At 38.6% G+C, this 23,704-nt stretch overlaps 2 protein-coding genes across 3 annotated transcripts in view; one reads left to right on the forward strand and one right to left on the reverse strand.

The window, feature by feature from the left end:
• Positions 1–4,924, reverse strand: part of SREK1IP1 (SREK1 interacting protein 1) — a 46,894-nt gene extending 41,970 nt beyond the window's left edge. Inside the window, exons 1-2 of the mRNA XM_025446860.3 lie at positions 4,844–4,924; positions 4,299–4,521 (exon numbers count right to left, since the gene is read on the reverse strand). Of these exons, the coding sequence (XP_025302645.1) occupies positions 4,299–4,521; positions 4,844–4,924 (304 nt within the window). The remainder of the gene's footprint in view (positions 1–4,298; positions 4,522–4,843) is intronic.
• The window catches only part of CWC27 (CWC27 spliceosome associated cyclophilin), a 192,142-nt gene continuing 173,177 nt past the window's right edge, over positions 4,740–23,704 (forward strand). Inside the window, exons 1-5 of one of the 2 annotated variants that reach the window (XM_049103136.1) lie at positions 4,740–5,002; positions 12,830–12,926; positions 19,071–19,183; positions 21,750–21,893; positions 23,351–23,449. In XM_049103136.1, the coding sequence (XP_048959093.1) occupies positions 4,961–5,002; positions 12,830–12,926; positions 19,071–19,183; positions 21,750–21,893; positions 23,351–23,449 (495 nt within the window). In that variant the 5' untranslated portion in view covers positions 4,740–4,960. The remainder of the gene's footprint in view (positions 5,003–12,829; positions 12,927–19,070; positions 19,184–21,749; positions 21,894–23,350; positions 23,450–23,704) is intronic. The other variant, XM_025447968.3, reaches the window with a different exon arrangement.

The following is a 23,704-nucleotide window of genomic DNA, read 5'->3' on the forward strand; positions in this document are numbered from 1 at the left end:
AAATATGTGATTCACAGATAGGTGCCAAGAACTAATTTCTTGCCACACGTCCTCCCTCCCCCAGGAATGACAGGATCAGACACATAGTTTAGGAAAATTATTTCAGTAGCAACGCGCAGCACAGACTAGAGAGAAAAGAAATTGTGGACAGTTTAGGAGTGAAAAGAAATTGGGTGCCCTGTAATTTAGAATTCTTCTATTACTAAGATGTTTTATGTGTTAAAATTTTGACTTACTTTGATATGCCAGGTAGAATGTTAATTTGGCTAGAGGAAATTGACTATCTTGACAAGACAGAGTTTTCTGAATGAGAGAGAAAGAGTTTTCATGCTAACACACATCAGTAACATACATTGCCACGTAGGGCAGGTCGACTCTGCGGGGAATGATGGTGAATCGTTAACGTGAACATCAGAACTAATTTCAACACCTGTGAATGGGCAAAGCAGTTTCTAAAAGAAAGTAAACTTCACTGAAACCTGTACGTGTCATTTTTAAAATCACAACGAAGAGTCTATGATTTCCCTAAGAAAGTACACATTTCATTGTGTTGCCTACATAATGGTAAATGCTGACACATAACACTGTGGATAAATGGCTGAAATAGGTGACCATAAAACAGGAGAGGCAGGTTTTTGTTTGTGGAAGGCAGCCTCACCACTTTATAGTCGCATCCTACAGTAATCACTTGCGAGACCGCCCTAGAAATACCATGCTGAATCCATACGAACATTATGCCTAAAAATAAAAGAGCCTAACATAATAGTCGGCCTTCTCAATAATTATCTCAAAAGATTTCTGATGGAGCCCTGTTTTTCTCTAATACACTATCTGGATCGATCACCCAAGAAATTATCTCAACATTTTCTGTATCTCTATTTGTACATCATTGTACTCTGACAGTGATGTCATATCTATTATCTCAATTTTTGCCCAGTTTAAACAGGCTGTCCATGTCTGGCCGTCTAGCTTAATGGCGCAATTTAAGATTATTACACTCCGGTGCATTATTTTGAATTGGAAGAAGGTTAAGATATCGATAATGCTGGTCTAAGTTTAAGGCATTTCCAATAAGGACTTTTTAAAAAATCACTTTCCCCCTCTTTCTTAAGCACCCCATGTTCATTACTAGACTTAAGTTTCATGAGGACACAAGCTATGATATTGTGTCCCCTAGAAAGTCGATACCATGTAGGTCCTCAAAACGCTTGCTCAAGTAATAAACCCACCAGTGACAGCAACTCAACTCTAGCTGCAGCCGTGCAATACAAAGATCCCCGGGGCTGATGTGACAGCTCAGGACGCCTAGGCAATTGGCTCTGCAGACGGGCCTTCCCCTGCTAGCTCCTTCCACGTTGATAAGCTCCAGGTTTCAGCCACAGACCCTTCCCTCACACTCTGCACATCCCACCTGAGCACAGGGAGCCACTCGGTTACATCTGTGGAGGAACTCAAATGGTTGTCTCTGGCTCTGGCTTCTTTCCTAAGTTACAAATTTTCTCTCTTACTGCCTGTTAGAGGTTTCCATTCGTAGGTCTCACTATACCTCAACACGAACCCCAAACGGAAGTTCCCATCATATCCCCCTAAAACCTGCTCTTTCCCAGGTATTGCCTACATTAGTAAACCGCCCCACTGTGTTACAATACCCCACTTCCTGTCTTAACCTCTGCACTGATTCCTAGTGAATTTACCATCAAAAATGTGTCTCCATGGGGCAGCCCAGGTGGCTTAGCGGTTTAGGGCCTGCCTTTGGCCCAGGGCGTGATCCTGGAGACCGGGGATTGAGTCCCACGTCGGGCTCCCTGCATGGAGCCTGCTTCTCCCTGTGCCTGTGTCTCTGCCTCTCTTGCTCTCTCTCATGAATAAATAAATAAAATCTTTGAAAAAAAATGTATCTCCAATTCTATGTGCTTCCTTCCTTTCCTGATACCGTCCTTGAGGCATCATCATAACTTACCAGAAATTACTCTTAATGACTGTCTCCTAGCTAGCTCCCTTCCAATTTACTGTGCAGCTAGAGTGGTCTTCCCAAAATAAGAATCTCTTAAAACTCCTAAATGGCTTCCTACAGTCCTTGGGAAAATATCCAAATATCTGTCATGGCTTACAAGGTCCTTAAAGGGGTGGAAGCTACCTTGTAAATTAAACTGTAACACGGCAAGATGAATAAGCCCATTAGGGCTAGAAGAGCCCCACTGACCTGTCACATCACTAGCTATCCCTTAATTAGCAAGTGACTTGTTTGTCCCTCAGTATCCTCATATAAAATTGAAATACTATTTTTTTAAATTCTATTTATTTATGAGAGACAGAGAGAGAGAGAGAGAGGCAGAGACATAGGCAGAGGGAGAAGCAGGCTCCATGCAGGGGTGCCAATGTGGGACTCAATCCCGGATCCCAGGACCACGCCCTGGGCCTAAGACAGATGCTCAACCGCTAAGCCACCCAGGTGCCCCCTAAAATTGAAATACTAATGCTCATCTTCCAGTGTGGACCTGGATGGTAAAAGGAGATAAAACCCAATGCTTGACACAGTATGCCACACATCTGATACATAGTACACGCTATTTACACACCTGATACATTAGGAAATATTGGCTACTGTTATTAACTCTCTACTTAGTGTCCCACCTCTCTCCCATGACTATTCTGAGTTCCGCCTATAGGGAGCATCCTTTATTTCCCCTTCTTACACGTTGCCTCTTGCTTGACCCATCCAGCCTATCAGGTGAGTCTTGCTTTACCTGTCAGTCCTATCCATTACCTGGCTGCAATATCCTCTCCTACCACTCCAACCCTCCTGGAATTCTTCAGGACTCATCCTAAATGCCACGTCTTCCAAGAAGCCCATCCGGCCTCTCCCGTTTTCCGTGAGGTGTCCTTCCTATGCGCTCTTGAAGGCTTCCAATGTTCCCCTGCCACACATACACCTGACTTCCTGGTCCTTCCTCTCCACTCCTAAATTCCCAGCTCCGTGTGAAGAGCAACTGTCCTGTTCCCCCATTGCCTCTCCCCTGCCTCACACATTGCCCAGCATGCAGTCAGTAGGCACTTTATTTTTTTTTATTTTTATTTTTTAGTAGGCACTTTAAATAAAGATTGCTCTGTGTGTGCGGGAGGGTATCTCTCCTCTCTCACAAGCCCCTCCCCCCCAACCTCCTCCCAAAATTGTCGTGGTTTGAAAAGCCCAATAGTCCTATAACAGTGATCTGCAAAATATAGGTCAGAAAAGGCTGCAACTGGCACACCTGCGGGGGGGGGGGGGGGAGGGGGCTCTGCGCGTGAGCCGCTGCCTTGGGCTCAGGTCGTGATCCCGGGGTGGGGGCGGGGGGGTCGTGGGTTCGAGTCCCGCATGGGGCTCCCCGGAGGGAACCTGCATCTCCCTGTGTCTCTCATGGACACATGCAGTCTTTTCAAAAAGAGACAGGAAGAGGCTGCCACAGTGCAAACTCGGCTCAATAATACCGCGAAGGGCAGGTTGAAACAAAGGGAGGGCGGGCTTCTGAACCGCAGCACCTGAGTCGCTCCTACACTAAAGTGCATCGTGAAGTCTCCAAGCTGTGCGGGGTGCGGGTTGGGATATAATTCTGCAACTAACTCCTGCAACCAGGGAACCAGGGTTCCTCGGAAGACAGGGAGCAAACCTGGTTTAAGGAGACGCCCTCCCGACGCTCGTCCTTGCAGACGGGAGAGCTCCGGGGCGCTTACTTGGTAGGTAGGGCTCCCTTACGGTGAACCCCCCCGCCCCCCGCCCCCACCCACAGAACCGAGAGCTTGGAGGGACCCACAGGCGTCAAGGAGCGAGGCTGCTTTTGCAGATGCACGAAAAGCGGCGGGTGCAGGGCCACCCGGGAGCTCGGGGCACCAGGGAGCCCCGGGGGCCGGGCCTGCGGCTGCCGCTGCACCAATGCCTCCGGCTGCTCGGCTCCGTCGAGGGGCGCCGCCGGGATCCGGTCTTCAAGCCACGGCCGAGGTAAGCCAGCTGCCCCGGACCCCTGCACCCCCGCCCGCCGCCCGGCCTACGGTTACAGCCCCCCCCCCCCCCCCCGCCCTCCATCCAGCGCAGCTGGAGCTCCGCGGCGCTGCAGGGACGCCGTTTCCGCCGCCCCTCCTTCCCTTCGCTGATTGTTTTTGGAGGAGAAACTTTTTCCTGCAGACCAGACGAACCTGTTCAGGCTACGCCCCCCCCCGCCCCGCCCCGCCCGGCGCTCCCCCGCGACCCGAGCGCACCCCAACCTCCCCTGGCCCCGCTGCCTTCCTCGCCGCGACCTCGGGGCCCCGGCGCCGGGCTTCACCTGGGACGGCCATAGCGCTGGAAGACGGCAAGGAGGCGGGGGGAGGCGTCGCAGGAGCCCTGGGCTTCCGAGAGGACCCGCCGCCCGCCTGCAGCGAGGCCCGCAAACGGCGAGGGCGGCCTCTTCCTCCCGCCGGCGCCGCGGGACCGCCGTGACAGTCCGGGAAGGCCGCTGGCGACAGCGGAACCCAAGTCCCGTCGAAGCCGTTTCCGCGGGGGGAGGCCTATTGCAGAGCACACACGGTCCGAACCATTGCCGCCCGCTCCCGGGGGGGGAGCGGAGGGGAGGAGTGAATAAGACCCGAGCCCGTTTACTGAGGTTAAACACCAAGGCTTAGAGATTGCTTTTTTTCAAAAGGAGTACCACAGATTCAATTAATGTGTCGGTTCTTAGCGGTCTTTTCTCTCCCCCCCCCCGAGGCTATTGGAATCCCCCCTCCTCGGGATTAGCGGTGCTCAGGTCCAGAAGCGACATGGCGGCGCCCGTGAGGGACTAGTTTGGGGGGTAAAGGTAGTGGCTGGTGTGGCCGTCTTGGGGGCACTGACGCCCTGGAGCGCTCCGCGACCCCCCGAGAGAGGGAGCTGCGCTGGTAGGGGCGGCGGGAGGGGTCGGCCCTCCGGCCTCATTCGCAACCCGGAGCGGAGCCCCGCGGACCGGGCGGCATGAGCAACATCTACATCCAGGAGCCTCCCACCAACGGGAAGGTGAGGGCCTCGCCTGGGGCCGCGGGCTCCTCCGGGACCGCTCGGCCGCCGGGCGTCCGGTCCTCCGCGTCCCCGGGCGCGGCCTCCCACACCGTCTGCGCGCTCCGCCCCGCGGGTACGCGCCAGTCCTCGAGGCCACGTTCCCGCACCTCCCGGCCCGCGGCCCCACTTCTTGCTTCAGCCTGGCTCAGGCAGGGGGGTCCTCTAGGGCCCAGGGGGAAACAAAGTACACTGAAAACCGGCTTGTTTGTTTTTATTTATATTTATATTTACTTGTTTATATTTTTATTTGTTTTATTTGTATTTTACTTATATTTTTATTAATTTATACTTTGTTTATATTTTTATATTTTTATATTTGTTTCTATTTATTTATTTCTATATTTATATTTATGTTTATTTATATCTATATGTTTTATTTTTATATTTTTATTTTTATTTTTAACATTTATTTATTTTATTTATTTTTAACATTTATTTTTAATTTTTTATTTTGATTTATTTATTTTTAATTTTTATTGATTTAGGTTTTACTAATTTTTAATTTTTATCGATTTTTAATTTTAATTTTATTTTTTATTTTTGCGTTTTTTATTTTTATTTTTAGTTTTTAATTTTTATTTCCTATACTTATTTTCTATTTTTATAATTTTAAATTTTTTATTAATTTTTTATTTTTATTTATTTTTTATTTTAATTTTTATTCATTCATTTTATTTTCTAATTTTTATTTTTACTTATTTTTAATTTTTATTCTATTTTTATTTTTGATTTTTAACTTGATTTTTATTTTTTATTTATTTTCTATTTTTTGGTTTTTTAATTTTTATTTATTTTCTGTATTTTTCTATTTTTATTTATAATTTTTGGTTTTTTATTAATTTTTGATTTTTATTTATTTTTAATTTTTATTCGTTTTTTATTTTTTAATTTTAATTTTTTTTACTTATTTTTAATTTTTATTTTTCTATTTTTATTTTTTATTTTTAAATTTTTATTTTTATTTATTTTTATTTTTTATTTTCTATTTTCATTTTTGGCTTTTAGATTTTTACTTATTTTTTATATTTATTTACTATGTTTATTTTTTATATTAGTTTAGCTATCTATTTATTTATTTTTGGTGTACTTGGGAACTACTCTTTCTCTATTCCTTCTACAATCTTTTATTGAACGCCTGGTGGTAGCCTTGGGCCCTGTACTAGGTTCTAGGGCTGCAGTGAAGGATGAAGGTGGTAGTGGTCGCCCTGGAGGAGCTCAGGGTTTTGTTTGAGAGGCAGGCATGTAAAGAAAAAGCTTTGTGATGCATCTGGTAGGCGCTTGTGGTGAGAGGAGGCTAGTGGTATGGGAGCACTAAAGAGGGAGCAACTGCGGGAGGCGGGAAAGTTTCATGGATGAGGGATTTTTTTAGAGCTGGCCTTAAAACACGAGATGACTGTCAGAGAAAGCAGAGAATGGGAAATGTGCCCACATTAGAATGGGAGCGTGATTTCCTGACTTTTTTTTTTTTTTTAAGATTTTATTTATTCATGAGAGACCCAGAGAGAGAGGCAGAGACACAGGCAGAGGGAGAAACCGGCTTCATGCAGGGAGCCAGACGTGGGACTCGATCCTAGGACCCTGGGGTTCCTGACCTGAGCCGAAGGCAGATGCTCAACCGCTGAGCCACCCAGGTGTCCCTGCAATTAAAACTTCACTTAAATATATGTACATATATATGAACATTCAGGATAACAAATATTTTCCTGTTCTCCCTTAGAAGAAAAACAAACTGACTTTTTAAAAAGAATTGATGAGAATCCAGAGAAATACTTCATTTATTTTTTTTTTAAAGATTTTATTTATTTATTCATGAGAGACACACAGAGAGAGGCAGAGACTCAGGCAGAGGGAGAAGCAGGCTCCTTGCAGGCAGCCCAATGCAGGACTCGATCCCGGGACTCCAGGATCACGCCCTGGGCCAAAGGTAGATGCTCAACCGCTGAGCCACCCAGATGTCCCCTGATATCTTGATTGATTTAATGGCCATGGTATGTCAATTCCCATGGAAGATTTTTATATGCAGTGTGAGTCAGAGGAGTCGGTCATGGAATCAGTATCACCTGAATTCTTAAACTGAGGGCTAGTCTGTATCACGTAGGCAACACCATGAAGCAGCATACTGGAGAAAATAGTGGAGCTGAAAGTACGTAGTTGAGGAAGGATAGACTAAATTCACATCAGATACAATTCTGTCGCATGATTGCATCATAGTTCATGCAATTTTCTGTTGGTCGACATTTTGTAATATAGGGAAGGCATTTTGAAAACAAAACCAATAATGTCATTGATAGACCCAGCACAAACTTCACTGGGTATTTTGAGCAATTCTTCTAATTCTTTGTTGTCTAAACTTCGCCTGCCTCCTCACCCCTACCTCGCATCATTGTGAAAACTCAGAACACCTCCTTCATATTTCTAAGTGTTCTTTTTTTTTTTTTTTTTAAGATTTTATTTATTTACTCATGAGAGACATAGAGAGGCAGAGACACAGGCAGAGGGAGAAGCAGGCTCCATGCAGGGAGCCTGAGGTGGGACTCGATCCCAGGTCTCCAGGATCACACCCCGGGCTGAAGGCGACACTAAACTGCTGAGCCACCGGGGCTGCCCAATACTATATTTCTCTTAAAGTATTAAGCATCAGTGAGTTTGAGGTTATAGTGTTGCTGGTCAAGGGAAGATTTAGTGCTTTACCCTGGAGGATGATTTTATGGTCATAAAGAGGAAAAGCTTTAACAGAGATACATGCCTGAACAGGAGAACTTTTATTGAGCAACTAGCACGGACCAATCTCTATGCTAGGTTTTAGGGATATGAGAAAAAGAAAATCCAGCATTGTTCCTATTATCATGGAATCAGTGGGGTGAAATATACATTCACCAAGTAATCGTGCAATAAGTACATGCAAACTGTGATATACGCTGTTCTTCTGAAACAGAATTGGGCTTACAGAGACTATCAGGCATAGCCAAAGTTTTCCTTCAAAAACAACTGGGGACTTTTTTTTCCAGCATAAGACCAATTAAAGATGTTGAAGTTCTGTACCATGGAGAGCACCTGGAAAGAATTTAAAGAGATATAATAACAAATTTGCTCAGTGAATGCTTAGTGCCTATGCTGTCTAATGATACATTAGGTATTAAAAGAATAAGGAGACATTCAGAATATATGGGACAAATTCCTCCCTTCAAAGAGCTTAGTATCAACTGGGAAGTAACTGACACACTGTATCAGTGGCAGACTCTTGGCCATTGTCTATAAATGTGCTGTGTTTTAGAGTTACTGTGGCCCCTCTGAAGATGAAGCACAGAAATACACCACCTGACAGAAATGTCATTATACAGTCAGCATGAAATTTCCATACTATGATCACTCAATTTATATCACATTAATATATTTATTCTTAAGAAACATTTTATTATCAAAGTATTGTCTTATTTAGGAGCTTTGGGAAAAGGAGCCACTTATACCTGACAAAGTAGTGTTGGCCAATAGAAGTGCATAGAGGAGGGATATGCCTTTTTTTAAAATTCTTTATTTAAATTGAATTTAGTTAACATATACTGTGTTATTAGTTTCAGCAGTAGAATTTAATGATCGATCAGTCTTACGTAACATCCAGTGCTCATTACATCACATGCTCTCCTTAATGTCCATCACCCAATTATCCCTTCACCCACTCACCTCCCCTCCAGCGGCTCTCAATTTGTTTCCTTAGAGGTCAGCATCTCAGGGTTGGCTTTCCTCTCTATTTTCATCTAATTTTGTTTTTCTTCCCTTCCCCTATGTTCATCTGGTTTGTTTCTTAAATTACCACAAATGAGTGAAATCATCTGGTGTTTGTCTTTCTCTGACTTATTTCACTAATTCCATCCACGGTGTTGCAGATGGCAAGATTTCACTTTTTGATGGCTGAGTAATATTCCATTGTATAAATATGCCACATCTTTTTTATCCATTCATCTGTCGATGGAATCTGGACTTTTTCCACATTATGGCTTTCATGGACTTTGCTGCTAAACATAGGGGTGCATGTGCCCCTTTGAACCACCATGTAGGTATTCTTTGGATAAATACCTAGTAGTGCAATTGCTGGGTTGTAGGATAGCTCGATTTTTAACTTTTTGAGGAACCTCCATACTGTTCCCAAGTGGCTGCACCAGTTTGCATTCCCACCAACAGTGCAGGAGGGTTTCCCTTTCGCCGCATCCTCTGCAGCATCAGTTGTTTCCTGTCTTGTTAATTTTAGCCACTCTGACCAGTGTGAGGTGGTATCTCATTGTGGTTTTGATTTGTGTTTCCTTGATAACCAGTGATGTTGAGCTTTTTTTCAAGTGTAACCATTTGTATCTCATCTTTGGAGAAATGTCTGTTCATGTCTTCTGCCCATTTTATGACTGGATTGTTTGTCTTTTGGGTGTTGAGTTTGTTAAGTTCCTTAAAGATATTGGATACTAGCTCTTAATCTAATAAGACATTTACAAATATCTTCTCCAATACCATTGCCTTAGAGTTTTGTTTTCTGTTTCCTTTGCTGTGCGAATGCTTTTTATCTTGATAAAGTCCTAATAGTTCAATTTTGCTCTTGTTTCTCTTGCCTTTGGAGATGTGTCTAGCAAAAAGTTGCTGCGGCCGAGGTCAAAGAGGTTGCCACCTGTGTTCTCCTCTAGGATTTTGATGGATTCTGTCCCACATTTAAGATTTTCATTCATTTTGAGTTTATTTTTGTATATGGTGTAAGAGAGTGGTCCAGTTTCATTCTTCTGCAGGTAGCTATCCAATTTTCCCAACACCATTTGTTGAAGAGACTTTTTTCCATTAGATACTCTTTCCTGTTTTGTCAAAGATTAGTTCCCCGCATGTGCCTTCTTTTTTAATTCAATATCTCATCAGTGGAAAGATTAAGAAAGTCTGGTAAGCAAGGTAGCCCAACCAATTATGCATTCCTTTTACTAGATGTAAGTTTACTGTGGCCAAAAAAATTATATAAAAATAATAACTAAAATAGTAATAACTACCATTTTTTGAGCATTTACTACTTGTCAAGTACTGTTCAAAAGCTATGTGTAGTAAATCATTTTGTCCTCACAACAAACCCATAAAGATATTTTGTTCCTGTTTTTAGATAAGAAAGTTGAGTCACAGGTATGTTAAATATCATGTCCGAAGTAAGAAAAGCTCCCTTACCCTTTGTAAGTGAAAGGGTCAGTATTGGCATTTGAGCAACATGATTCCATAGTCTGTAAAGGAAGGGATGATGTACATTAGTTTGTTCCTTAGAGCAGTGGCTTCTAAACAGTGAATGCACACTTCAGGGACTGAGCAAAACCATCCATGAAATGCAGGAAGAAAAATTATGTATTATATATTCTTCCGGTTGTATTTTTTTTTCCTTATTTGCTTAAATGTAATGTTTTATATATATAAAGGAACATATAGGGCAGCCCGGGTGGCTTAGCAGCTTAGTGCCACCTTCTGGTGTGATCCTGGAGACCTGGGATCGAGTCCCACGTCGGGCTCCCTGCATGGAGCCTGCTTCTCCCTCTGCCTGTGTCTCTGCCTCTCTCTCTCTGAATTATACTAAAAACCGCCTTTAAAAGGGTGAATTGTTTGGTATGTAAATTCTATCTCAGTATATATTATATACCTCAGAGTATTTTTTTTAGTTTCATTATACTACTGGTAAAGAAGATTCAGAATTGTTTAAAAATACTGTTTTTATGTAATCCTTTGAAATATTTATCTTCTGCTCCCAATTCTTACGTCCCCTCCTGCCCACTTCCCTTTTCTTCTTTGCTGATAGGAATGCATGCTTTGAAAAAGCTGGAATTACTGTATTAGAGTTGCAAGGAAGAGAAGACATGTCTAGGTTCCCTTTAACAGTGACATTTTATTTCAGGTCTACAAGGTGATAATAGGTAGGACAGGATATTATCTTTTTAAATATACTGTACTTTTAGGATTGAGATATATAACTGGTTTTCATGCAGAATAAGGAGGTGTTACCCAGGGTTCTAGATACAATCTAGGGAGTTACTCAGCCACTCGGTTAACATCCCAGACATATACCTCTCAAGAAAATGAGAAACCAGGTGGGTTGGTTTGTCACAATAGAGTATTTCTTTTTCTTTTCTTTTAAGATTTTATTTATTTACTTGAGAGAGAGAGAGAGAGAGAGAGAGACACCACCCACATGAGCCAGGAGAGGGAGAGGTGGAAGGAAAGGGAGAGGAAGAAGCAGACTCCCCGCTGAGTGGGTAGTGGGTAGCCCGGATGAAGGGCTCAATCCCAGGACCTTGAGATGATGGCCTGAGCTGAAGGCAGCCACCCAGGCACCCCCATGATAGAGTATTTCTTTGGGGCACTGTTTTCATGCCAAGCCAAGTTAGAAGTCCTTACCTTCATGGGCTGGTAAAACAGAGGCTATCAACGGATTCCAATGTAGATGGTGATTTTTGCGACATACCATTTTAGTAATGTGCAACCTAAAATTAGATTAAGAAGTTTCATTGTAAATTAGGAATGGCATGATTTGTTGTGGGGTTGTTTTTTGTTTTTGTTTTTGTTTTTTTGAGATAGAGTGCACGAGGGCTGGGGTTGGGAAGAGAGAGAGAGAGAGAGAGAGAGACAATCTTAAGCTGACTCCCCACTTAGCACGGAGCCCAACAAGGGTCTCCATCACATGACCATGAGATCATGATCTGAGCCAAAATTAGGAGTCAGGCACTTAACTGACTAAGCTATCCAGGTGCTCCAGGAATGGCATGGTTTTGGATGAGAAAGTAGAGTGTTTTGTATATAAAAAAATAATTGTAAAATTGTCTTATAGTGTCAAAATTTCATGGGTTTGTTCTTTAACTTCTTAATTTGCTATGTCAATTTTATTGGAAGAAAAGTTGCAAAAAACTTAAAGCAAGTTTAAATGATTGATTTTTTAAGTAAGTTTTTCTGATTGAAACAAAAGTATATGCTATTTTTTTCTTAAATCCTAAATTGGGTTGTGTAAGTTCTTTATATATTTTAGATATTAACCCCTTATCAGATACATTATTTGCAGATCTTCTTCCATTCATTAGGTTGCCTTTTCTTTTTGCTGGTGGTTACCTTTTCTGTCCAGAGCTTTTTATTTTGGTGTAGTCCCAATAGTTCTTTTTGCTTTTGTTGCCCTTGCTGGAAGAGAGATATCTATAAAAATGTCACTAAGACCAGTGTCAAATTACTGTCTTTTCTTCTAGGAGTTTTATGGTTTCGGGTCTCACATTTAAGTTTTTAATCCATCTTGAGTTTATTTTTATGTACGGTGTAAGAAAAGTGGTCCAGTTTCATTCTTTTGCATGTAACTATCCAGTTTTCCCAACACCATCTGTTGAAGAGACTGTCTTTTTTCCTGTTGTACTTTGAGTGTAAATTTTTTGAGTATAACAAAAGCCCAGCAAAGTTTTTAATTTTAACTCTAAAATTGAAAACTCATTAATGGGGCAGCCTGGGTGGCTCAGCGGTTTAGCACCGCCTTCAGCCCAGGGCCTGATCCTGGAGACCCGGGATCGGGATCGAGTCCCATGTCAGGCTCCCTGCATGGAGCCTGCTTCTCCCTCTGCCTGTGTCTCTGCCTCTCTCTCTCTCTCTCTCTCTCTCATGAATATATAAATAAATAAAATCTTTTTTTTTTTTAAATAAAATCTTAAAAAAAAAAAACTCCTCAATGAATCTTTCAAATTGAGTAGTCTTTCAACTAATTTTTAAGCCAAAATTATAATTTAATGTAACGATGTTATATTCTTCCTACAGGTTTTATTGAAAACTACAGCTGGAGATATTGACATAGAGTTGTGGTCAAAAGAAGCTCCTAAAGCTTGCAGGAATTTCATTCAGCTTTGTTTGGAAGGTAATTATAACTTTTGAGTTTTATTCTGTAGGAGAAATTTTGTTAAAAATAAACTGAATTTTCCCACAACATTGAAGCTTGCTGTTAAGTGGTGACGAATGATAGGAGTTGATACGAGTGATATGGTGTTGAGCTCTTGTGTCAGGAAATAAAGGATATAAAAGATTGTCTTTCAAATAAATCTATGTATCTTTAGCAGGGAAATTTATCTCACCAATAAAACTTTGTTCCTTTTTGATCTTTTTGTTTATTCCCCACTTCTTTCTTTCATCCTCTAAGTAAGGATACTCCTTAAGATTGCCTTGAGTTCTCCATTGTCTTTACTCTTTAGTTGTTACTTCTATCCAAATAACTATGAAATTTAGAATTCCACCCATTTCCTCTCTACTTACTCTAATTTACATATCAAAGTGCCTAGTGGACTTTTTTTTACTCCAATCTTCCTCTGTCAACTGTAACTAAACCAGACTGCCTTGACTTTGACCTACATGTGGGGTTGTCTTTTACCTGGTCTTTCTCTGTCACCTTTAATCTATTTATCCTCTTATATATTCATCTGGTAGCTGAATCCTCAGATGGCTTGGCTTCCTAGCTTTCCAGCTTTGTTTTTCATTACACTAAATAAAAGTTTCAGTTGACTGTTTTCATTTCCTAAGCAGTTCCTTCCCATTTCCACTTTCACACCTAGCCTCTTATCTTCCTTCATATCCTCAGTCTCCTTTTTGAAATACTTGTTCTTTCTTTCTTTACTGTTTAAGTCTATCCACTTTTTAGTCTCTATCCAGAATTCCACCTTCTCCACGAAGCTTTCCATCCAGAATTCACTGATTCATTATCAATGTCTTAAGTATGATTTTAGACTGAGTCATGAAGTGACTATTTTTCTTTCAATAAACTTTACAGAATTATACATCCACCTGAGTGTTTTCTCCTTCAGGATATTCTCTTATATAACTAAACATTTTTGTAACTTGTTAGCTTTTAGAATACATGGCATATGGTTTTGAATATACCCAATGGTGGCAAATCATTATCTTTCTAAGTTCTATCTGATTTGTAGAGACAGACAAGGTTAATCAGGTATCAGAAAGCAGTGTTTTGAGTCAAAAGCAAGGTATGAAAGAGAATCCAGTATAATCAATAGGAGGGTACAGCAAGAGCTCTCCAAATAGGTAATAATTACATTAGTAATTACCAGGGGAAGGTTTAAAATATAAAAATACATAGCCCCCCCCCCCCCCGAAAAAAATGCCAAAAGAGAGAGAGAGAGAGAGAGACATCTGCGAAGACCATTATTGATAATTGCTATGGCAGGCAGGAAGGAAATTGAGTCAGACAGGTAGTACAGTCAGAAAAGCCTCAAATAACTATCAACAGAACCAAGAAACACAGTAGACATAGAAAAGTCAGACTTGTTTCTGGAAAGAAGTTTTGAAGACTCAAAGCTCAAATTTTACAGGGGAAGAGTGAAAGTACAAAAACATTAGAAAGAATGAATAGTAATTAATAATCCATGACCAGGTGAATGGAAGAAACAGAAAACATCTGGATATAATATGATAGTGAAGAAGAAATAAAGTCCTTAAGTTAGGTCATGGTGGAACTTATTTGGAACAACAAAAAATTATTCCCCTATTTATAAGAATACAAGGAGAAAGAAAAAACAGTAGTAAAATCATTAGAAAAATAACTAGAACAATTCTTTTAATTGATCAGGTGAAAGATAGAATTATTACTGCAAAGTCTAACAAACCCGAGAAAGACTAATTTAAATGCAGATACGCCCAAATAAAGTCAGTTTTAAAAATGTAACTTAGAGAACCCCATTTTAATTCACTAATTCTATGATTTAAACAAGTCATGATATTTCTAGATCTTGTAACATCATATCAGTATTTTCTTCAAAAAGGGATGATTTCCAGAATTAAAAAGGAAAGGAGTAAAAACCAGGAAGTTGGAGCATGACATAAATATGCCAATTAAAGGGAAGTTTTTAGTCTTTATTTTTTTTTAGCTTTATTGAGGTATTATAGACAAATAAAAATTGTATATATTTAGGTTGTACAACATGATTTTTAAAGATGTACAATGCGGTGATTCAAGATCTATATATATATATACAGTGAAATGGTTATCCAAATGAAGTAATGCATCCATCACTTCACATAGTTACCTTGTGAGTGTGTGTATGTGGTGAAAACACTTAGCAAATTTCAAGTATACTATACAGTACTATTAACTATAATCACCATGCTTGGTTCCTCTGAAGTATGAGGAAGGAGTAAAATTCTAGGCTGGCAAAACAAAGTGAGAAGCAGAAATATTTAACAAAAAACAAAAAGGCTAGGGGATGCCTGGGTGGCTCGGTGGTTGAGCGTTGGCCTTTGGCTCAGGGCATGATCCTGGGGTCCAGAATCGAGTCCCACATTGGGCTCCTTGAAGAGAGCCTGCTTCTCCCTCTGCCTATGTCTCTGTTTCTCTCTGTATTTCTCATGAATAAATAAGTAAAATCTTAAAAAAAAAAAAAGTGGCTAAAATAAATAGGGCAGACAGATAACTGTGAGTTTTAAATAAATATTTATAAAATTAAACATAAGCACCAGGTTCTGGAAGAAATACACATAAACCACATAAAAATGCATATGTAAATTCCTATATTGTACTTGGCAGAAATACAATTAGACAAAGTATATTATGAGACACATATATTGTACTGCCAGAAATATAAATATAATGGAAAATGCCAGAGCCACAGCAGCCAAATAGGAAATTTCATATTTAAGGTACATGAAAATATCTTTCTTCAATTCAGGAAAATTCAGGAGGGTGCTATGAACACACATAATGAAAATATAAAGCCTTTCTTCAAAATCCTTATGGGACTGATACATAAATATTTAAGAAGTCAAATAAACATTGCATGCAGCAGAATCTATTACAGTACATAGTAAACTTTAAGGACAACCATAATGCATAGTTTAGCAGTATTAAGTCACATGGAAATAGATATGAATATGGAATTTTGTGGAAATTTGAAATTTTAGCTCTGGTAGAGTACAAAATCATGGTATAGAGGAATTATAGAAAGTTCCTACTCAGTATATATAGTATTGTAATTTCATTCATCTAACAGGAATACAATTAGGAAAATTTTTAAAAAAAGCTAACTTTAATAAAAATATATATAAATAAAATAAAATAAAATAGCTTAAAGTAAAAAGCCAGTATCACCGAAGGGCTTAAGAGGAAATAGGAAAATGAAGATGGGTAATTTTAAAATTTGAAAGCACAAGTAATAAAGATGTCTTTCATGTCCCCCTTCCCTCACATCTAATGGATTACTGAGCCCCTGCTTCCTGGAGGATTCTTAAATATATGCACCTCAATATAATCCACAGTCAGGTTTTACTTTAAGGACAAGAAGTTGCTCCCTCTCACTCAGCCGTGTCGCTTCCATTCCATTCTCCATACTGGGAGTTTGAGTGATCTTTGAAAAAAGCAGATCTGATTAAAAAAAAAAAAAAATGTCAATTGGCTGTATATTATGGACCTAACAGATTATTAATCACTTTCTGATATAGACTGGGATATGTTTTATATTTAAATTTCTAGAATTTAAGTGAAAATACTACAGTTTGATGTCACATTTGTGTTGAATTTAAAATTTATAGATTACCTCCACATTATTTTAATCTTCAGAACAACACTGTGAATTAATTTAAAATATTAATTTTATAATAAGAAAATTATATGTAAAGCATGGGGGACAATAGTTAATAGTACTGTATTGTGTATTTGGAAGTTGCTAAGAATGTAGATCTTGTTCTCATGACAAGAAAAAGGAATTCGTAACTAACTATGTGAGGTGCTAGATGTTGATGAGACTTACTGTGGTAAACATTGCACAACATATATAAATATTGAATCATGTTGTACACCTGAAACCAATATAATGTTAAATGTCAATTATATTTCAATTTTTTAAAAAGGGTGGGAAAATTTCTGTTTAAGGCTACCCAGCCAAGAGGCAAAACTCAGCACTCCTGACTGTTACATAGTGTCAACCTGAGTAAATGGTTAAGGATACAGGAGGGATACTTTCAGATCAGTTTTTACAGTTTCTCTTTGTAACCAAGGAGCACTTGTTTGCACTGGGAATCTCTTGCCAGTGTAGCTTCAAAGTATGGATTTGGGGAAGCTGAGGTGGCTCCGTGGTTGAGCGTCAGCCTTCATTCAGCTCAGGGCATGGTCCTGGGGTTCTAGGATTGAGTCCCACATCCGGCTTCCTGCAGGGAGCCTGCTTCTCCCTCTGCCTATATCTCTGTCTCTCTCTCTCTGTTTCTCATGATTACAGAAATAAAATCTTTAAAAAAAAATTAAAGTATGGATTTTATATCCAATTATACCTTGCAAGTGTAAATAATTATGAAGGAGCCTCCAAGTTATTGTATTCTAGTACTTTATGAATTATGATAAACCATAGTCTTGTTTTGACTCATAAAGTAGGCACTTGACTAGTATTTGTCTTAAAATGAATTAGGTTATGTTTAGGTACAAGTAAGAGAAGACTCAGCTCAATATTATTTACATAATAAAGACATTTATAATCCCATATGACAAGAAATCTGGTGTCAGGCAGTTCTGCAGCTCAGTGAAGCTTTCAGGAAACTATACTTTTTCCATCTTTCTGTTTTGCAGTCCTAAGCACGTTGACCAAACTAGGACTACACTCAGTAATCAACTCCACTTCAGTCCACTCCGTTGCTACCTGTTATTTGTTTCTTTGTTTTTACAACAATGATAATAGGTCTTGTTTATTCAGCATTTCCTTCAGGGCTATACATATGTTCTACATATACTTTCCTCTTGTACTTATTTCATTAATTAATGTAAGTTCAAAACTAACTTGATTGAAATAAAATAATTTCTTTCATTCAAGCGATCTTTTATAAAAAGAGGTGAAATTCACATAATATGAAAGTAGCCTTTTCAAAGACAATTCAGTGATATTTAGTATATTCACTATGTTATGCAACCAGCCCCTCTTACTAATTTCAAAACATTACACCAAAAGAAAACACTCACTAAACAATCACTCCCATCTTCCAGCAACCACACAATCCATTTTCCATCTCTACAGATTTACCTGTTCTAGATGTTTCATATAAATGGAACTATATAATATGTAACTTTGTGTCTGTCTTCTTTCACAAAGCATATTTTTGAGGTTCTTCTATGCCTCAGTGTATATCAGTACTTCATTCTCTCCTTTGGCTCAGTAATATTACATTGTATGTATATATCTGATTTTGTTTATCCATTCACAGACTGATGAACATTTGAGTTGTTTCTACCTTTTAGCGGTTGCAAATAGTGCTGCTGTGACATTCATTTAGTACTTGTTTTCAGTTTTGGGGGGGTATGTTCATATAAGTGAATTTGATGGATAATTTTGTGTTTAAATTTTACAGAGCCACCAAACTGTGTTACACAGTGACTGTATCATTTTACAACCCACTAGCAATATGCAAAGGCTCCAGTTTCACCACCTCCTCACTAACACTTGTTATTTTCCAGTTTTTGGATGATAGCCATCCTAGTGAGTGTGAAGTGGTAGTTGACTGTGATTTGATTAGCATTTCCTTAATGACTAATGATACTAAGAATCTTTTATTCATATTGGCCATTGTTGCTACTTCTTAATATAAACTCTAAGATTCTCTCAAACCCTAAATAATTCCCTTCTGCCCCCACCAAATTCTTGGCTCAGGATTTACCTCACTGAGATGCCATGCTTCGGCCACATACAACTTCTTTTCCTAGGTTCCCGATAATAAGTACTATTAGAAGATTATATGTGATCTCTCTTGTGTATTTATAGCTTCCAAATAATATATTTATATGTAAACTGTAATCCAGAGTTTGAGAGAATCCTGGAAATAATTACAGCATAACAACAACCATGCTTTTTGTAGAAATTGTGCTGTTTTGAGTAGACATCTTGTAGTAAGTAGGGGAGAAAGGGCTTGGTTTATGAGCCTATTTAAAAGTCTGAGAAAAACATCTTGTGATTCTAATTATATTAATTCTGAAAGCTATATACTTCATTTTAGACTTTGCTAAATTATTTTCAATTTCTTTCAGCATATTATGACAACACCATTTTTCATAGAGTTGTACCTGGTTTTATAGTCCAAGGGGGAGATCCTACTGGCACAGGGGCTGGTGGAGAGTCCATCTATGGAGCCCCATTCAAGGTAAAACTGAATTTTTATTGTTGTTTATTTGCAAATCAGTTTGGATTGCTTAATCAAAAATGACTGTGCCCTACATGAAAGAAAAGTGCATTTCACATTTGTGCACAAAATCTGGCTAACTTTATCACATGTTTAGGATTATACAGTTATAAGAGCAGCACTTCTATCCAGCATTCTAAGTTGTCTTATTGCTAACGTTTATGCTAGACTGAATTCAGGTGGAACTACAGGTAGTCATGAGGAAAATGTGAGTCAGAAAAAAAACTAATATAACATAATTCTTGATATCTGACTGTATCTGATCTCTGGAATTCTGTAAATGTAAAGGATTTTTAGGACATTTCATATGCCATCATATTTTAAAATATTTTATTTAACACTATATGAAGTTTATATTAATCTGCTTGGATTGTTATAATAAAATGTAACTGATGGGTTGGCTTAAACAATAACAATTTATTTCTCACAGTTCTGGAGGCTAGGAAGTACAGATCAGCTTACTGGCATGCAATTTCTGGTGAAGGATCTCTTCCTGGCTTGCAGATGGCCACCTGCTCGCTGAGAGAACATGAGCTCTGGTGTCTCTTCCTTTTTTTAATAAGGGCACTAGCCCTATTGGATTAGGGCTTCGTACCTATGACAAGTCTTATTATCTCCTTACAGCCCTTTCTCCAATATAGTCACAATGGGGATTAGAGTTTCATCATATGAATTTTGGGGAGACACAATTCACTCTAAAGCAGAATTCATTCTAAATTAATGCACAACAGACCTCTGTAGTCTAAAATATATGCCATAACAGGAAATCACAAGGGTACAGAAGAAAGAATTAACCTAAAAAATGTTAGGAAAAAAAATGTATTAATCAAGAATAGGTCAGTGATTTGTTAACTGCCAACAGATCTAAAAAGAAAAAAAGAGGTAATGTCATAGTTAAAATACAAAAAATAACAGTGGGTTCAAATAAAAAACTACAAGTTAGGTTATTTATTAATCTGATGGTATCAATGTCATATTCTTTGAATGAGTAAACATCAGTGGCTCTTAAAATACAAGAATTTGTAAGACATGTTTATACTAATGAGAGGGCCTGGACTTTCTTTTAATTTTTTACTGGGTTACTGTGTGATTCTTGAGAAAAATACTTGAACTATTTGCTTTAATTTCCAGACAACAATGGCCTTACAAAATGAGGTATTGTTATAATTTTAAAAATCTCACATGTCACTATAAAACGCTATTTTGGGGATCCCTGGGTGGCACAGCAGTTTAGCACCTGCCTTTGGCTCAGGGCGCGATCCTGGAGACCCGGGATCGAATCCCACATCGGGCTCCCGGTGCATGGAGCCTGCCCCTCTCTCTCTCTCTCTCTCTCTCTCTCTCTATCGTAAATAAATAAAAATTAAAAAAAAAAAAAACGCTATTTTGTATTTTACCAAATTGAGATATCTCATGATTTTACAGCTTCCATCTAGTAGGAAGCATTCCTTTATTCTACTGTTTGGTGTAACAGAATAGTATTTTCTCACAACTCCTTTCTAAATTGAGATTTTCTTTTTTTTTGCTTATTATAGAATACTGTTATCTTGTTAAATTTTTCAATTAGGCCATTTTTTTTAAAGATTTTATTTATGTATTCATGAGAGACACAGAGAGAGAGGCAGAGACACAGGCAGAGGGAGAAGCAGGCTCCATGCAGGGAGTCCCAAAGTGGGACTCTATCCCAGGACCCTGGGATCATGACCTGAGCCAAAGGCAGATAAGATGCTCAACCACTGAGCCACCCAAGTTCCCCTCAAATTAGGTCATTTTTGATACAATATACGGAGTTAATGACTCTTTGAGCTCAAATCTTTTGAGTTATTTATTAAGGAAAAATAACTTTCTTTCTGAAAAGCATTGATTGCATAATATGGCTGTTTTACACATGAGTCTAGTAGTATCAGGTCTGGGTAGAAATTCTGTTAACTGAGAAACTAACATATGTTATGTAGCCCTGCTGTAGCAAGAAATCCACCTTAGAAAGGCTTTCTCTTGCTCTTTGGAAAACTGGCCAATGAGACAAAGGCCAGTTCAGAAAAGATTCACCAAAGACCTTTAAAAAAGAGTAAAGGACATAATACAATTATAGTAGATTCCTTAAATTGAAAAACAAGAAGCAATTTTTTCATGACCTTTAGAATGGAGTGAGGAGGGGCAATAGCTGAAAACTCTGCAATGATTCAAAGGTTTTTTTGGAGGAAAAAATAGAAGGTTATAAAAAGTTAGAGAACTTTGAGGGATGGAAACAGGGGAATGACTTAGAGGTGCCCTTTGAGTGCCCTTCTGTGTATTTAGGCTAATTTTGTGGTTGAGTATATTTAGAAGATGCTTACAGGCTAGTGAAGTAAGTTTAATAGAATTGAAGGAATAGTAAGTATTGGATTTGATTATACTTGAAAATCAGTTAAATAAAACTTTAGCATTTTTTATTAGAAGTTGTATAGGACCTTCTTAACTGAAAATGAAGACCCTTATAACAGATTATTTACTAAATTATCTTTATTTTAATTTTTTTATGCTTCAGGATGAATTCCACTCACGGTTACGTTTTAATCGGAGAGGACTGGTTGCCATGGCAAATGCTGGTCCCCACGATAATGGAAGCCAATTTTTCTTTACACTGGGTCGAGCAGATGAACTTAACAATAAGCATACCATTTTTGGAAAGGTTTGTGTTCAGTTATCTTCAGCTTCTCTGATGCATATGACCAACTTACATAGGAGCTGCCCTCATCAAAATATCTCCTGGGCTATGTATTTATTATTTCTAAAAGTGATGGGATATATTCCTTTTACAATGAACTATGAGGGAGTTGAGTTTTTTGTGTATGTTTCAATTAAGTCATTGATTATGACTTTAAAATTTTCTTTTTTCTTAAATCATACTAATGATATTTGCTACTGTATCACTCAGCTGATATTGTTTTTATATTTTTTAGAAACCTAGGTATTATCTAGGTAACAAGTAGTTTAATGTTTTTAGTAGTTTAATGTTTATTTTTGTAAATGATGAATTCCCATAAGTTTACAGTGGAAGTTGTGTTGACATTAAAACTTTTTACCTGAAATATTACTTTGTTACCTATTTAATCCTGCTCATATTTAACATCGTATCAGGGCATGTCATTTCCATAGAATTTTCAACAGTTGTCTTTAAAAGGAGATTCTGGAGGTTTTGTTTTCCTAGTCTCCCTTCTAAAAAATATGTTTATGGTTTAAGTCTAAATATGTTAGACATCACTAGTGTATCAGCTCCCTCTACTGGTTCAATAGGAATGGTTTCCCCACAGGCTAGGCAAAACAATTTTGTGAGGATGGAGAAAAAAAAACAAACTGAGCACAACTGGAAAACTGGTATTATTTTAAAACTCCTGAGAAATATTGAAGAAAGGACTTATGTAGAAAACATGTAATACAATATTGTTGCTTACAACTTAACAATATAGCTTAAGAAATATGCACATTTGAACCACTGCAACGCAGGGTGTCTGATAGTCATAGATTTTCCTGTTATTTTTAAAAACTAAAAACATATAATAAAATGAGATTTAGAATGTCTTTCTACACCACTTTTTACAGTTGCTTATATAACTTTCCCATTAGAGACCAAGTATAACATAGCAATGAGAATTCAGAAGGGCTGTCACGGTCAGCTCTGTAACTTCTTTGAATCTCAGTTTTCTTATCTGGAGAAGGAAGATAATGACAATACCTGCTTTTAGGATGTTTATGAGAATATAACAACATAATGTCTGCAAAGCACTTACACATGGTATTGTTATTTGCTTGTTCTACCCAATTCTAAAATCTGAATTTGTTTATTTTGTTTGAAAAGTTGTCATTCAGTAGGAGGTTACTTGGCATCATATTCTCACTTTTAACAAAACCTGATATTAAATATACATTGGAAGTTTTCTAAAAATGTTATTGAGGGATTGAACTCCATTTCTGCTTTTTATCCTTTAAGATGAAGTTGCTTTATTTGCAATATTTAATGCATAGGCTCCTATAGAAAAATATGGGATTTCCTTTTAATTATTGAAAAAATATTTTCAGAAGCCCTCCCTTATTTCAGAGAATGAGTATAATAGTTTGCAGTTGAGCTCTTTCTTATTTGTTTGATAGGTCACAGGGGATACAATATATAACATGCTGCGGTTGACAGAAGTAGACATTGGTGAGGAAGAAAGACCACGTAATCCACACAAAATAAGAAGCTGTGAGGTAGGAACATGATTTCTGAGGTACAGCACTTAAATTATCGTGTAAGAGAAGTGGACTGTTAGTATTTTTAAACTATTGGATGAAGGCTTTATATTGAATCAGCATTACAACTCAGATTGTATCTCTGTAATTCAGGCACAATTTCTGATTAAGAAATTTTTTTAAAATTGAAGGTTTTGGTTACAAAGATGAAACTTTAATTGATTAATCCAGCGCATGAAAAGCTTGACTTGTAAGAGAAAGTTAGAAGAATAA

This window comes from Canis lupus, chromosome 2 (assembly GCF_003254725.2).
Source record: "Canis lupus dingo isolate Sandy chromosome 2, ASM325472v2, whole genome shotgun sequence".
Lineage (NCBI taxonomy): Eukaryota > Metazoa > Chordata > Mammalia > Carnivora > Canidae > Canis > Canis lupus.